Source organism: Castor canadensis, chromosome 11 (assembly GCF_047511655.1).
Source record: "Castor canadensis chromosome 11, mCasCan1.hap1v2, whole genome shotgun sequence".
NCBI classification, from domain to species: domain Eukaryota; kingdom Metazoa; phylum Chordata; class Mammalia; order Rodentia; family Castoridae; genus Castor; species Castor canadensis.
In genome coordinates, this window is record NC_133396.1 from 86,960,794 (window position 1) to 86,975,322 (window position 14,529).

The 14,529-nt window shown below is 34.1% G+C and overlaps 1 protein-coding gene across 6 annotated transcripts in view; it reads left to right on the forward strand.

The window, feature by feature from the left end:
* The window catches only part of Cop1 (COP1 E3 ubiquitin ligase), a 197,551-nt gene that overhangs the window by 102,734 nt on the left and 80,288 nt on the right, over window positions 1-14,529 (forward strand). For all 6 annotated transcript variants that reach the window (XM_074047399.1, XM_074047400.1, XM_020163713.2 and 3 more), the window contains 3 exons: window positions 5,436-5,579; window positions 12,972-13,080; window positions 13,423-13,504. In XM_074047399.1, the coding sequence (XP_073903500.1) occupies window positions 5,436-5,579; window positions 12,972-13,080; window positions 13,423-13,504 (335 nt within the window). The remainder of the gene's footprint in view (window positions 1-5,435; window positions 5,580-12,971; window positions 13,081-13,422; window positions 13,505-14,529) is intronic.

Consider the following 14,529-nt stretch of genomic DNA (forward strand, 5'->3'; position numbering starts at 1 on the left):
GATTGTTGGAGACAGCAAGTCAGCTGGAAAGAATGGAAGTGATTGTCAGAAAGTGCTGTATCAAAAGGTTAAATTGAGAGTATGGGGTGAAGTTTTGACTAATGAAAAATATGTAGAATATGATTGTAGTTGTATAGGATGGAAGTGGGAAGAATGAAAGGTCTTTGTAGAAGAAATCAAGAAACTGACAGATTATAGTTTAATCACATATGGTTGTTGAAATAATTAAGACTTATGTCAGGAGTACATTTGAAGAGCAATAGTGAGTTGAAAATTAAAATGTGCAAGAATGCATGGTTTGGGCTGGTAGAAGGCGGAGTAACTAGGAAAGAATTATTGGTTGCTAAATGTTACAGGAGATTTTGACCTGGGACATTTCAAAGAGAAATTGGCTAGAAGAAGCTGTGTATTACAAAAACGATATAACTTTACCTAGAAGTCCGTTTCAACTTGTAATTTGGGAAGGCTTCATGGAGAGTGGTATTTTCAGGGGAGAGCTGAGTCTAGTTAGAAGGTAAATGAAATAGGAAAGAAATTGAGATCATTAATGTCATGTGTATGGAGAAGGGTTTAATTTTTACTTAATATTAAAATGTAGTGTTTTTTATCTACTACATATTCTAGTAATATAGTAGTTAGATAAATGATGATAAATTCACATGATGGAATTCTGTGTGACCATTGGGAGAAAAATGTACTAAGGAGATAGCCTTAATACATACTATATGACATGATTGTCAAGATACTATTAGGTGAGGGGAAAACGTCAGGTTATAAATCAGTATGTATGATGTGATCTCATGTTTAATTTAAAAATTAAAAGAATGTGAATTTAAAAAGTAAAAAAGAATATGGATTCCTGTATAGGAATTCTTGTGCATAGGAAAACTAGTGGAATATACAAACCGAAATTGCTGGTTGCCTCTAGGGAAGGCAATTAATTAAGTGCTTATTTAGTAAGATTGGGAGGGAGACCTTTTTTTTTTTTTTCTTCATACTTTTGAATGGTTGCCTACTTAGATTTTTTAAAAAATAAGTTTTAAGACAATTCAAGTTACATTGTGAAGGATCTTTAGTAACAGTTGCAGTTTGGGAATTACATGAACAAAGCTAGATTTTGAAAATCTATTCTAATTCAGTCTTTAAAATGAATTACAAAAGAAAGAAAACGGTATTGGAAGATTTGGTAAAGAGGCTCTTACAGTAGCCCGGGTTACCATTAATACAGGCCCAATATGTGTTTCTGAATTCCTCAAAAACTGTGTTCTGTATATTTAAAAAAAAATTTTAAGGGGCTTGGTTTGTTGTCAGCTAGGTTATTATCTAGCAAATAGGCTCTCCTAATATTCTTGCTTTTTTTTTTGGCAGGGGGTGGGCAGTACTAGGTTACTAGGCAGGTACCATACACCTTTAGCAGTCTCCCCCACCCCCTTTTTTCTTTGCTGTGGTTATTCTGGAGTTAGGGTCTCACTTTTAGCCCAGGCTAAACTGGACCATGATCCTTTTATCTTACGCTTCCTGCCATAGCTGGAATTATAGGTGAGCACCACCATACCCAGCTTTTTCCTTTAAGATGGAGTCTCTTTTTTTTGTCCGGATAACTTGGCACCACGATCCACTCAGCCTCCTGCATAGCTTGGGGCCACCATGCCTAGCTACTGTTGGTTGAGATGGGGTTCCTGAACTTTTTTCCTGGTTGGTCTCCAACCTCAGTCTCTGGAACTTGGCCATCTAAGTGACTTAGGATTTCAGGTGTGAGCCACCAGGGTTGGGCGTTCCTGCTCCTTTCTTTTATTCTGGTAGGCCTCAATAGTCATTGACTTCCAACTTCCTGTATATATTTTATCTTACTATTTGACATTTGCTCATATATATTAAATTTTTTTTCCTGGTAACTGTAAGTCCTGTAAGGATACCTTATTCTTTTCCCCTCTTATGTTTAACTTTTGCACAATTAGAATTGTTATATGCAAACCAGAATAGTTTTTTCTGTGGTGTTATTCTTGCCTATGGAGGTGTTCTTTGAAGACCAGTCCATTTGTACTCATTAAAATGGTAGTTTTGCATAATTATTGAGAGCCTAGGCTCTGAAACAGGAATGCTTGAATTTGAATTCTCTGATACAGTCTTGGACAGATGATTTTACATCAATAGGCCTCAATTTCTTTATACAATGGAAATTTGAAGTTTATTATAATTTTTGTACAGTGCTTGATATGGTTATGTTATGGGAGTTTTAGCAATTAGCATTTATTAATTCAGGGCAAAGTCCATTGAATGGTACTAATTCTCAGTTGAGTTTACCCATGTTTGTATTCTTTAAAGATCTGCCCATTTCTGTGGCTGAAGTGATAGTGTGCTTGGAGGTCCTGAGTTCAGTTCCTTGTACAAAAAAAATTGCCCATTAAAGTGACCACTCCTAAACCTTAATACTTAATCTGTGACTCTTAAAGGCATACTATTGTGGTAATGCATTACACTTTTTAACAACTGGTCTTTGTATTTTCTTTTCATAAATTGGGTTCTAGTGTTTAGGGATGGTAATTACCTTTCTTATTAATACATGTTTTACAATTACAAAGAGATATGACAAACTGAGAACACTGACATAATTCATTCATTGGATATATTGACAGCTTTGCCTTGCTTGTGCCACATTGGACTGGAAGTGTGTATTAATTAGCTATCCTATGTGGTTTGTTGCCTTGCTGCTTAATCACTTGACTTACACACCTTTTTTGACAAGATTATGACCAGTTTCCTAGCTGAATTATGTAGTAGAATCACTTTCTTTAAACAGTTGAAATGTTTTAAAATGTGAAAGTAAAATAATTAATTTTCTTGTTTAAAGTAGTATTTTTCAAAGAAAAATTATTTGTGTTTTGAAATTATAAACAAATCTTTTGAGATTGAATTTGAATTTATCTTTGCAGTAAGTTTTCATATACCAGTGGTTTTAAAAATTATTGTTGCTAGTAGACAACAGAAGTGTCAGTAGCAAGATTTCTTACAATTCTTTTTTGAGTTTAATTGCATAAACAGATACATTTCAGTTAATTTGTTTACCTTTTACTCTGTTTCAGCCTAAATAGCCACTGTACTATTTTTGTGTTACCAGACTTCATAATAAAAGCAACTGAAATATCTTATGAACTAAGAGGACATTCATTTTGGATTAGGACTGGAAAGCTCTCTGCTCCTGAAAACTATAGTTATCTCATGGTCTATTCCTAGACTCTAATTAGATTTATGTTTGCAAATAGATATTACTAAATCTGGTAAAGATAGGTAAGACATGGTTCAGTATTTGGAAGTACTTAAATCCTAAATTTTAGTGATGGAAGTGTTTGTATTGTTTTAGAAAAACAGCTTGTCTTTCTAATCAAAACTTACTAGAAATACTATTTTTCTTTATATGATTAGTATTTTAATAAAATTGCTTTTAAATTATAAAAGCCCTCAGTACATCAAAATACAAAAACCAATTTGTTTGTATTACTTATATCTTTGCTTTTTGAAATAGGGTCTTACTGTGTAGTCCAGGCCGTCCTTGAACTCAGTTCATCCTTGTCTCAGCCTCCCCCGAGCTGGATTGCACCTGTGCTTGATTACACCCAGTTTCCCAGTATATTTTTTTAAATAACCAAAATACAAGGAAATAATAGTAATGAAGTCAAAACAAAATTTCATTTTTTAATATGAAAGTTACAAGTGAGCTAATGGCTAAATAATAACCTGTGTTGCAAAAAGAGAGAGCTATCTTAAATAACAAGGTAATAACAGAAGGAGTAATAAACTTGCTTATATAGGTCATCATAGCAGATTTTTTGACAGGTGGCAGTTTTGTTTATGCATCAGTCTTCTCCCTGCAGTGTTTTCAAACTATTATTTTAATAGGTTAGTATTTAAATTTTTTATATTAAAAGCTAATAATAGTTTGCTAATGATGTGTTTTTTAATGACATACTTTTACTGGTACATTAAAATGCTATTGATTTATGACCTATGTATGTTTAGAGGTAGATGGAAAATATTTAGGGATAATAAACTAGTTCTCACTTAAAGTCCCATATGTACCAAGTCTGAATTAAAAATAGGGTTTCAGCTCCGATAACTGTCATTTACCAAATATAGACTTGTTTTTCCTTCAGTAACATGAAACTGTGAGCACAAATTGAGTTGTTATAGATGAATAGTTGCCATTAATATAATTATGCTGTGTTAGAATGCACAGCACAGCAAATGATGTCTGAGGCAGGAGTTCAGTTAAGATTATTGTACAAACAAATCTATTGCATTGTTATATAGTCATATTTTAGAGAAACAATTGTGTTTACAGATAGTACATTTAACTAAAGGACACTCTTGTAAAAATTATGTAGGATTAAGGAAGGAACTAAAAATAGAATGAAAAGTTTTTCAGTGTGTCTTTAAGGAAAATATTTTTACTGTGTATTTTTGTTTTTTTAATGAAGAATAGAGATTTGTTTAGTCTAGTGTTCTGAGGAAGTTCAAGAATGTGGCACTGACGTCTGTTATCTGGTGAGAGTCTCATACTGCAGCAGAAACTTAAAGGGTATCCTCTGGCAAGATAGAGCAAGTGTGTCAGAGACTTCACTCTCTTTATTCTTTCCTTACTGCCCACAACTTGCTTATCTTATGTCATGAAATAATTTCTGCATTAAAACTTATGTAGAGCTTGTGCCCCCCCCATACCCCATTTGTGGAATGAGAAATGTGTGTTAGAGATTTATAATTTCAAGAGATCATACTCATTTGGGTGTAGGGAATGGATTTCAAAATAAACAATGATACAGTGTTCTGTTTTTGTGTGTATTCTATTCTTTTGTCATCAGCCAGTTTAGTAATTCAGCTTGTGTACTGGCTTATTTATTAAAATAACATTAAGCATATGAAATCTGTCATATATGCAAAATGTTAAGAGAAATACCTAGAATTTATGGAAAAAACTAATTGATAATTTTCCTTTGACATATTTGTAATACACCAAACCATTCAAACCATTAGATCTTTCCTAAGTTGTAATATGGTTATTAGAGCTGAACTGAAAAAACATGTCAGCATCTGGGAACAAAAATGTATCTGTACATGGATGTCAATGTGCACAGTTCTTCAGCACTTGTAATTTGATATGTCTTGATGAATTACTCTGAACATGGGGCCTTGCATAATTTGAAGTTTTTTCAAGTTGCTATCTTAACTGTATGGAATCACTTTAGAATAGAAAATACCGTCTACGGCCATGCCACCCTGAACGCGTCCGATCTCGTCTGATCTCGGAAGCTAAGCAGGGTTGGGCCTGGTTAGTACTTGGATGGGAGAATAGAAAATACCAAATTCTGAAGTATTAGTGTAAATATCACAAGGATAGGTAAATAATGTTACAAATCAAGAATATCCTTTTCTCCCTTTAGTATTGAATTTGACCGGGATTGTGACTATTTTGCAATTGCTGGGGTTACTAAGAAGATTAAAGTCTATGAATATGGCACAGTCATCCAAGATGCAGTGGATATTCACTACCCTGAGAATGAAATGACCTGCAATTCCAAAATCAGGTATTTATATTATTTTCTTGGCATGATGTAGTGTGTAGTGAACAGTTGGTGTATATAATTAGGGTGAGATTATTTTAATGTTTTCATGAGACTCTTTATTTATGATGAACGCTATAATTGTGTGATGGTTACTTAGTGTATCTTATTGACTTAAAACAGAAGAATACCTTTCTTATAGATACTAGTTGCTTTTCCTTTGTATTTTTCTAGCTTCTAAATGAAGTCTTCCTCTTAATTAATGGTAATTTTTTTAATTAATGGTAATTTTTCATAATGGCCATTAGTAGAATGTTGAAAAAAGGATTACTGTAGCCTGTCAGCAGCATCTGAAAGTCAGACATCGTCCCTACAGTGCACGTGTATCTCTAAATATTATCATTGTTTCTAATTTTAAGAATTCTTTTCATACATACTCTGTTTCTCATTGAATGAGTAGCATTTAAGTTTCATTTATTTGGGGTTATAATTCATGAGGAGTGCCTTTAAACCTGAAGTACTGTTAAAAATGCAGAAACTGGGCTCTACTCCTATATGTCCCCCCAAAATATCAGTAACTCTAGAATCCGTTTCTTTGTTTATTTCCAGTCCCCCTTTTCTATTTGTTCTCCCTTTCCCTGAAAAACAAAACAAAAAAGAAACAACAGCAGCACTGGCTTAAAAGGGAATGATACAAGGAAATCATTACTTAATTTAAAACTAAACATTTTTGGCCAGGCGTCAGTGGCTCACACCTGTAATCCTAGCTACTCAGTTCTAAGCCAGCCTGGTTAAATAGTTCACGAGACCCTATCTTGAAAACACCCATTACAAAAAGGGCTGGTGGAGTGACTCAAGGTGAAGGCCCCTGAGTTTAAGCCCTAGTGCCACAAAAAAAAAAAAATTAAAGTCATCCTTGCTTATACCTTTCTTGTCTTGATAAATGACATATAGAGAGGGTATCTTTCATGTGAAATGTTTTGAGCCATGTGTATTTTTGATTTCGGCATATTTTCATGTATTTATGAGACCCAAATCTAAACACAAAATTCATTTATGTTTCACATACACCTTATAAGCATAGCCTGGAGGCAATTTTATACAATATTGTCTCATTCTTTGGGCATAAAACAAAGTTTGGGTACATTGAGCCATCAGACTTGTAATGTCATGTCGGTGCTCAAAAAGTTTCAGATTTGGAACATTTTGGATTTTTGGATTATGAATCCTCACCTGTGGTATATGTGTATGTATGTTCATTTTAAGAGTGTTAATTACATAGCAAGTATTTTAATCTTTTCATAATTTGTTACCACTTTCCTTTGTGTTTCTTAATTCATTCATTAAAATATGAGCCTGCCCATTCATCAGTAGCACTCAGCACTGGGAATTTATTACAGTTTATCTCCTACGAAATAGAGAGAATACAACATGGGTAAGATCTAACTTTCTTAACATCACACATGTTAGGTGTGTGCTTTATCTTTAAGAAACCTATGAGAAGCCTGGTGCTATCAACCAAGCCACATGGGAAGGTGAGATCAGATTGCCATTTGAAGACTGATGGGGTAAATAGTTCACAAGAGCCCATCTTCAAAATAATCAGAGCAAAATATGGACTGAAGGTATGGCTCAAGCACTAGAGCACCTGTTTGCAAGCACAAAATCCCTGAGTTCAAACCCCAGTCCCACCCTACCCCCACCCCTGCACTCCACCACCCCCCAGAAAGAGAAAGAAACCTATGAGATAGTTTCTATTTAATGCCCAAGGAAGCTGAAACAAAGATAGGCAAATAACTTGGCTAAGATTATCCATCTAATATATGGAGGAGCCAGGGTTTAGAATGAAGTATTTTGATTCTAAAGTTTGTACTCTTAGCCCTCTTATGCCACTTACATAGCATGGAGGCCATTAATAGTAATACCTATTTTATAGGATTGTATGTTTATTTTTTTTCTTTATTCACTTATTCATGTGTGCATACATTGTTTGGGCCATTTCTCCCTCCTGCCTCCCACCCCTCCCCCTTCCCCCACCCCCCTCGCTTCCAGGCAGAACCTGTTCTACCCTTTTCTACAATTTTGTTGAAGAGAACATAAGTAATAATAAGAAAGACAAAGCGTTTTTGCTACTTGAGATAAGGATAGCTGTACAGAGCAATTCCTAGCATTGCTTCCATGCCCAAGTGTATTGCAACCCAAATTGACTCATGTCTACCTGACCTCTTCACTACTTCCAGGTCACCTTCCCATATTGACCTCTGTCATTTTAAGGTTACTGTATTAGCTCCTCTGCAGTAGAGACTTTAGTTTTTTGAGTATATTCTGGTTATCAGTCCTTTGATATATAACCAGTGAATATTTTCTCCTACTCTGTGGGTAATATCTTCAGTTTACAGACCATTTCTTTTGTTGTGCAGAGCTTTTTAATTTCATGTAGTCCCATTTGTCCATCCTTTCTTTTAGTTGCTGAGCTGCTGGGGTTCTATTGAGGAAGTCCTTGGCTATACCTATTGCTTCCAGAGTATTCCCTGGTCTTTCCTATACTAACTTCAGAGTTTCGATTCTTACATTAAGGTTCTTGATCCATTTTGAGTTGATACTAGTAGAGGGATCTAGTTTCAGTTTTCTGCAGGCAGATATAACCACTTTTCCCAGCAACATTTGTTGAAGAGGCTGTCTTTTCTCCATTGTATGTTTTTGGCACTTTTGTCAAAAATAAGGTGGGCATAGCTGTGTACATTCATATCCGGGTCCTCTATTCTGTTCCACTGGTCTTTGTTTGTTTTTGTGCCAGTACCAGGCTGTTTTTATTGCTATTTCTTTGAAATATACTTTGAAGTGGGATATTGTGATACCTCCAGCATTGCTCTTTTTGTTGGAGTATTGCCTTGGCTATTCACAATCTCTTGTGTTTCCAAATGAACTTTAGGGTGAATTTTTTGATCTCTGTGTGAATGTCATTGGGATTTTGATGAGAATTGCGTTGAACATATAGATTGCTTTTGGTAGTATAGCCATTTTAACTACATTTATTCTATATCAATCCATGAGCACGGGAGATCTTTCCACTTTCTATATCTTCCTCGATCTCTTTCTTCAGGAGTTTGTAGTTCTCCTTGTAGAGGTCATTCATATCCTTTGTTAAGTTTGCTCCTAGGTATTTGATTTTTTTTTTGAAGCTATTGTAAATGGAATTGTTTCCATATATTCTTTCTCAGTTTGTTCATTGTTAGTGTGTAGAAAAGCTAATGATTTTTGTAAGTTGATTTTGTATCCTGCCACCTTACTGAAGCTGTTTATGGTGTTTAGAAGTTTTTGGATAGAGTTTTTTTGGTCTTTAAGATATAGGATCGTGCTGTCTGCAAATAGGAACATTTCACAGTTTCTTTACCTTTTTGTATTCCTTTTACTCCTTCTTCTTGCCTAATTGCTCTGGCTAGGAATTCCAGAACTGTGTTGAATAGGAGTAGAAATAATGGGTACTCTTGTCTTGTTCCTGATTTTAGGGGAAATGGTTGCAGTTTTTCTCCATTAAGTATGATGTTGGCTATAGGTTTGTCATATATAGCCTTTACAATGTTGAGGTACATTCCTTCTATTCCTAGTTTTCTTTGAGCTTTTATCATGAAGTGGTGTTGGATCTTATCAAAGGATTTTTTTTGAATCTACTGAGATGATTGAGAGGTTTTGTCCTTGCTTCTATTAATGTGCTATATTACATTTAGAGATTTGTGTGTTTTGAACCACCTCTGCATCCCAGTGATGAAGCCGACTTTGTCGTGGTGAATGATCTTTCTGATATGTTGTTGGATTCAGTTTGCCATTATTTTATTGAGGATTTTTGCATCGATGTTCATTAAGGAGATTGGCCTATAGTTCTCCTTTTTGGAGGTGTCTTTGTCTGGTTTGGGGATGAATGTAATACTGGCTTCATAGAATGAGTTAGGCAGTGTTCCTTCCCTTTCTATTTCATGGAAAAGTTTAAGGAAAGTTGCTATTAGTTCTTCTTTAAAGGTCTGATAGAATTCAGAGAATCCATCAGGTCCTGGACTTTTCTTTTTTGGGAGACTCTTTATTGCTGCTTCAATTTCATTTCATGTTATAGATCTATTTAAGTGGTTAATATCCTCTTGGTTATGACCTCAATTTTGGATGGTCATAAGGATCTAGAAATTTGTCCATTTCTTCAAGATTTTCCAATTTATTGGAATATAGGTTCTCAAAGAAGTCTGATGATTCCCTGGATTTCCATGGTATTTGTTGTTATCTCCCCTTTTGCATTTCTGATTTTACTGATTTAAGTGTTTTTCTCCTCATTTTAGTCAGATTTGCCAGTGGTCTGTCAATCTTATTTATTTTTTCAAAGAACTACCTTTTTGTTTCGTTGATTCTTTTTATGGTTTTTTTGTCTTTATTTCATTAATTTTGGTCCTTGTTTTTATTATTTCTTTCCTTCTGCTTGTTTTGGGTTTTGCTTGTTCTTGTTTTTCTAGGAGTTTGAGATATGGAGCACTATGTCATTGATTTGAGATCTTTCTGTCCTTTTAAGATATGCACTCATGGCTATAAACTTTCCTCTTAGGACTGCCTTTGCTGTGACCCATAGTTCTGGTAGGTCGTGTTTTCATTTTCATTTACTTCCAGGAACCTTTTAATTTCCTCTTTTATTTCATTAATGGCCCACTGATCGTTGAACAATGTGTTGTTCAGCTTCAGGATTGTACTTTTAAAAACATCCCCGTAACATAGAAGAATACCTGGTCCCTGGCAAGTACTCATTGTAAATAGCGATGTAATTAGAGGGTTTAAATGTGCTACCTACATGTTTTATCATGGCACATGGAAAATACACAATTTTTTTCTCTATGGTACATTACAGTAAATGGCAGAAACTGCTCAAGGTTGAAAACTATGGGCTTGGAGTTGAAAGGATCACTACCAAGCACATCTAAAATAGAGTTGGGCAATTTACTTTCACCAATATAAAAGTACACTTTACAGCTAGTAAGTTGCAGATCTGAAATTTGATCACAGGTCTGTCTAAATCCAAAATTTATCTGCTTCACATTTCTATCAGAAAGTCTATTAAGTATATTTAAAAACATAAATAACCTCTCCTAGTCCCTGAAATTTAGCGTGAATGCCGCAGTAGAAAGCAAAAGATTTTGTGTTCACATGCTTGGAAATCATGTACGTGAACTTCTTTCTCAGTGACTTTTTCCTTAATATACATACTCCTTACTATATGCATGATACATTTATGTGTGTCAACAATAGCTTATGGTTTAGATGTTGTAGACTTTTGGAGAATAGCTGAAATGGTAAATGTTAAAGATTTAATACCTTTTATTAGAATTTTAATCATAGTGACATCAAGACTTTTTGGATATAAATACAGAAACCCAATGTAAACTAGTTTATGTGGCTTATATAATTTGGCATACTTGAATCAAGATGCTTTAATAATCTCATTAGGTCTCTGTCATTCTGTCATAGCATTCTGGCCTTTATCATCTTCACGTTCCTCATGTATAAAAGGTGAACAGAGACAGCTTTTGGCTCCCCTTCATCTTACAGTTTGTGATCATAATAAAAAATTAAAGGTCATTAGTTGATAGTTTGCTATCAATTTAAAAAATCTAGATATTATGAATTCCTCTTCATGGATGTGTTGTATGCAGAATAATGATTATGAACTCATGTAGACCATTTTGAAGAGTGTTCATCTTTCTGAACACAGTAAAATTCTTTTTGTCCCTCAACTGTAAAAAAGAATGAAATTTATGTCATAGGAAAATGAATGGAACTGGAGACCATCATGTTAAGTGAAATAAACCAGATCAGACAAATACTGCATGTTTTTGCTTATTTGTGGAGGTAGATCCAAAGAGAAAAAAATGAACATTAGCATAAATGGGGACTCTCTGGGGTGGAAAGCCAGTTGGAAATGAGAGGAGGATAAGAGAGGACCAGATGGGGGTCTATGAGGGAATATGCTTGAAGTCCATTCTCTGGATGTATGAAACGTTAATAATGAAACCCACTTAAAAAGTTGCAAGAAAGTATAAACAGGGTGGGGGAGGGCTTAAGAAAGATAATATTAGAGGGGGTGAATATGATCAAAGTATTTTAAAAGCATGTGTGGAAATAGCACAATGACACTCCTCTCAGTGTACAACTAATATGCTAATTTAAAATGTGGAAAAATGTATATTCCTTAGGATTCTGTTCTGATTGGTGTTTTAAAAAGCAGCAAAATAAAAATACTTACATTTACATCTTGAGCAAATGTTTTTCAGGGAAAAGGGAAGGAGGTCCATATACCCAGTACTTGATAGAGGGGGAAGGTAGGTAGGGTCAATCTTAAATGACAAAGACCCTGGACCATTTTCATATATTTATTTAGCTGTTTTTAGACGATTAGTTCATTAACGTATAAAGTTAAAAAAAAAATTAGACCATTCACTAAAAAGCTTTTTTCTCCCACCACTGCTGTACCCATTTGTTGTCCTTGGATAAATTTCTTAAATATTCTTCCTAAGGCAGTCTGTGGGGTTTTGGGAGGATATTTCCACAGAAATAATTCTTTGCATGTTGGCAATCAATATATGAATATATAAATGACAAAGTATTCTGCACTTTGTACTGAATCTTGGTTTTTTCTCTCTAATATACTTTGAAGAGATACTGCTGCTGGCTTACTGTGTTAAATTGCTTCATAGTATTCCACAATAGGAAAGTAACCACTTTAAGCCAGCTTCTTACTGAATGTATTTTTTTTTCAATCTTTTATCATCAACATTGCTACAATGATGTTCCTTGTACATAGGTTGCTTGCCTGTATGATTATATCTCTATATAGAAGTGGCAGTGCTCGTGAAACAGACATGTAGTATGCAATTTTGAAACATACTATCAAATTGGTGAATATGTATACACACATATACTTATATATATACACATACATACATATATATACACATACACATATATACATATAAAGGGTCTTACACCCCAGTCAGTACTGTGTGATGAGAAGCTTTTATGCAGATTTATTGTGCAGGAAATTTGTAGTTTTAGTTTGCTTCTATCTTATTGTGAGCAAAGCTTTATATGGTTACATGTTTTAAAGATATCGATAGTTCTCAATAATTTTTCTGTTAGGCTATTTTATTATTTTTTTCTTTTTTAGTGACACTGAGGTTTGAACTCAGGCCCTCAGGCTTGTTAGGCAGGTGCTCTTACCACTTGAGCCACTCCACTAGCCCTTCTTTTGAATTTTAAAAGATCCATCAGTATTAACAAAATTATTCCTTTCTGTAAGTTGCAAATCTCTTTCCCCTTTGGAAAAAGATTCTTTGTTTTCCATTTTTATTTATTGGTAAGTAAGTTTTAACTGTTTCTTTCTTTCAGCTGTATCAGTTGGAGTAGTTACCATAAGAACCTCTTAGCTAGCAGTGATTATGAAGGCACTGTTATCCTTTGGGATGGATTCACAGGTCAGAGGTCAAAAGTCTATCAGGTAAATAAAGATCTTGGTTATATGTTGTAAGAATTGCATTTTTACTTAACAATTTAAAGAGTTTCCTGTGCTTCAGAGTGTTTTATACCTGTGTAATAAATGCTTTTCTAAAGGATTTCTTTAGAATTTTGTGTTTTGAGAATGTATCACATAAATTTTCAAAAGCAATAATTTTAGTAAATGTAAAGCAGTTTGTAATTGCTTTATGTCAGTATCTTGGTTTCCTTTTCATTTGTTTCCATAGGGCCCGCCCCATAGCTCAAGTAGCTCTTTTTTTTTTTCTTTACTGAATTGAAGATCTGTGTTCTTTCTGAGTGTACTTTGTCTTTCTTTTTCATCCAGGAGCATGAGAAGAGGTGTTGGAGTGTTGACTTTAATTTGATGGATCCTAAACTTTTGGCTTCAGGTTCTGATGATGCAAAAGGTATTTCTATATCTTCCTCAACCCTTCCTTCTCTCCATAATTTCTTTTATTGGTAGAAATAAAAACATTTTATTGAAATTTATAGCAGTCCTTTGTGATTACTGATTAATTATTCCAAATGTAATCTTAAGGCCAGAAATAATTTCTCATTCTGAGTAAAAGAAAAATGAATATATTGCATATTCATTTTAATACTTGCTGGATTTGTGCCAGCCACCTGGTGAAATTTAGAATTGCTGCCATCTTATAAGCAGACCCTTTATTTATATTATCAAGTGGACTTTTTTTCTCCTGAAATAGTTCAAATTTCTCTGTTCTAATTACATTAAATCTCTAGTATAATAAAGTTTGTAAAATTGCAAGATAAAAATCTCATATCTCTCTTTAACCATAATTTACCTTTCTTTTCTGTTTTTCTTTTATCCCTCTTTATTATTTATTCTTTCCTGTTACCCTGTTCTGATATGGTTCTTCTCACCATTAGGTTTATAAAGCCCTGTCAACAGATTTCTTTTACCTTGCAGTTAGTAGCCTCAGTTTCTTTGCCCTTCATCCAGACTAATGGTTAGATAGACAAGGATAACTCTGTCACTGGAAACTTTATTTTGTATCATATTATTCCTTTTCCTTTGCCCTTTTTACACATAAAAATTTTATGTATTTTGACTATTGAATAATGCTGCTATTTACATGGGTATACGAATACAAATAGGTCTTTGCTTTCTGTTCTTTTCGTTATATACTCAAATGAAATTGTTGTATCATATTGTACTTCTATGGTTATTTTTTGGTGAAACACTTATGTTTTCCATTCTATCTGTTCCATTTTGCATTCCTACCAGTGGTGCCTACAGTGCTTAAGTGGCTTTTTTTCTCCCCATCTTTGTCAGCAGTCCCTCCCTCCCTCCCATTTGTTTTGAAAGATAGATAGATAGATAGATAGATAGATAGATAGATAGATAGATGTGTATATCTACATACACATACATAATAAAGATCCTAATAAATACAAAGTAGTATCTTGC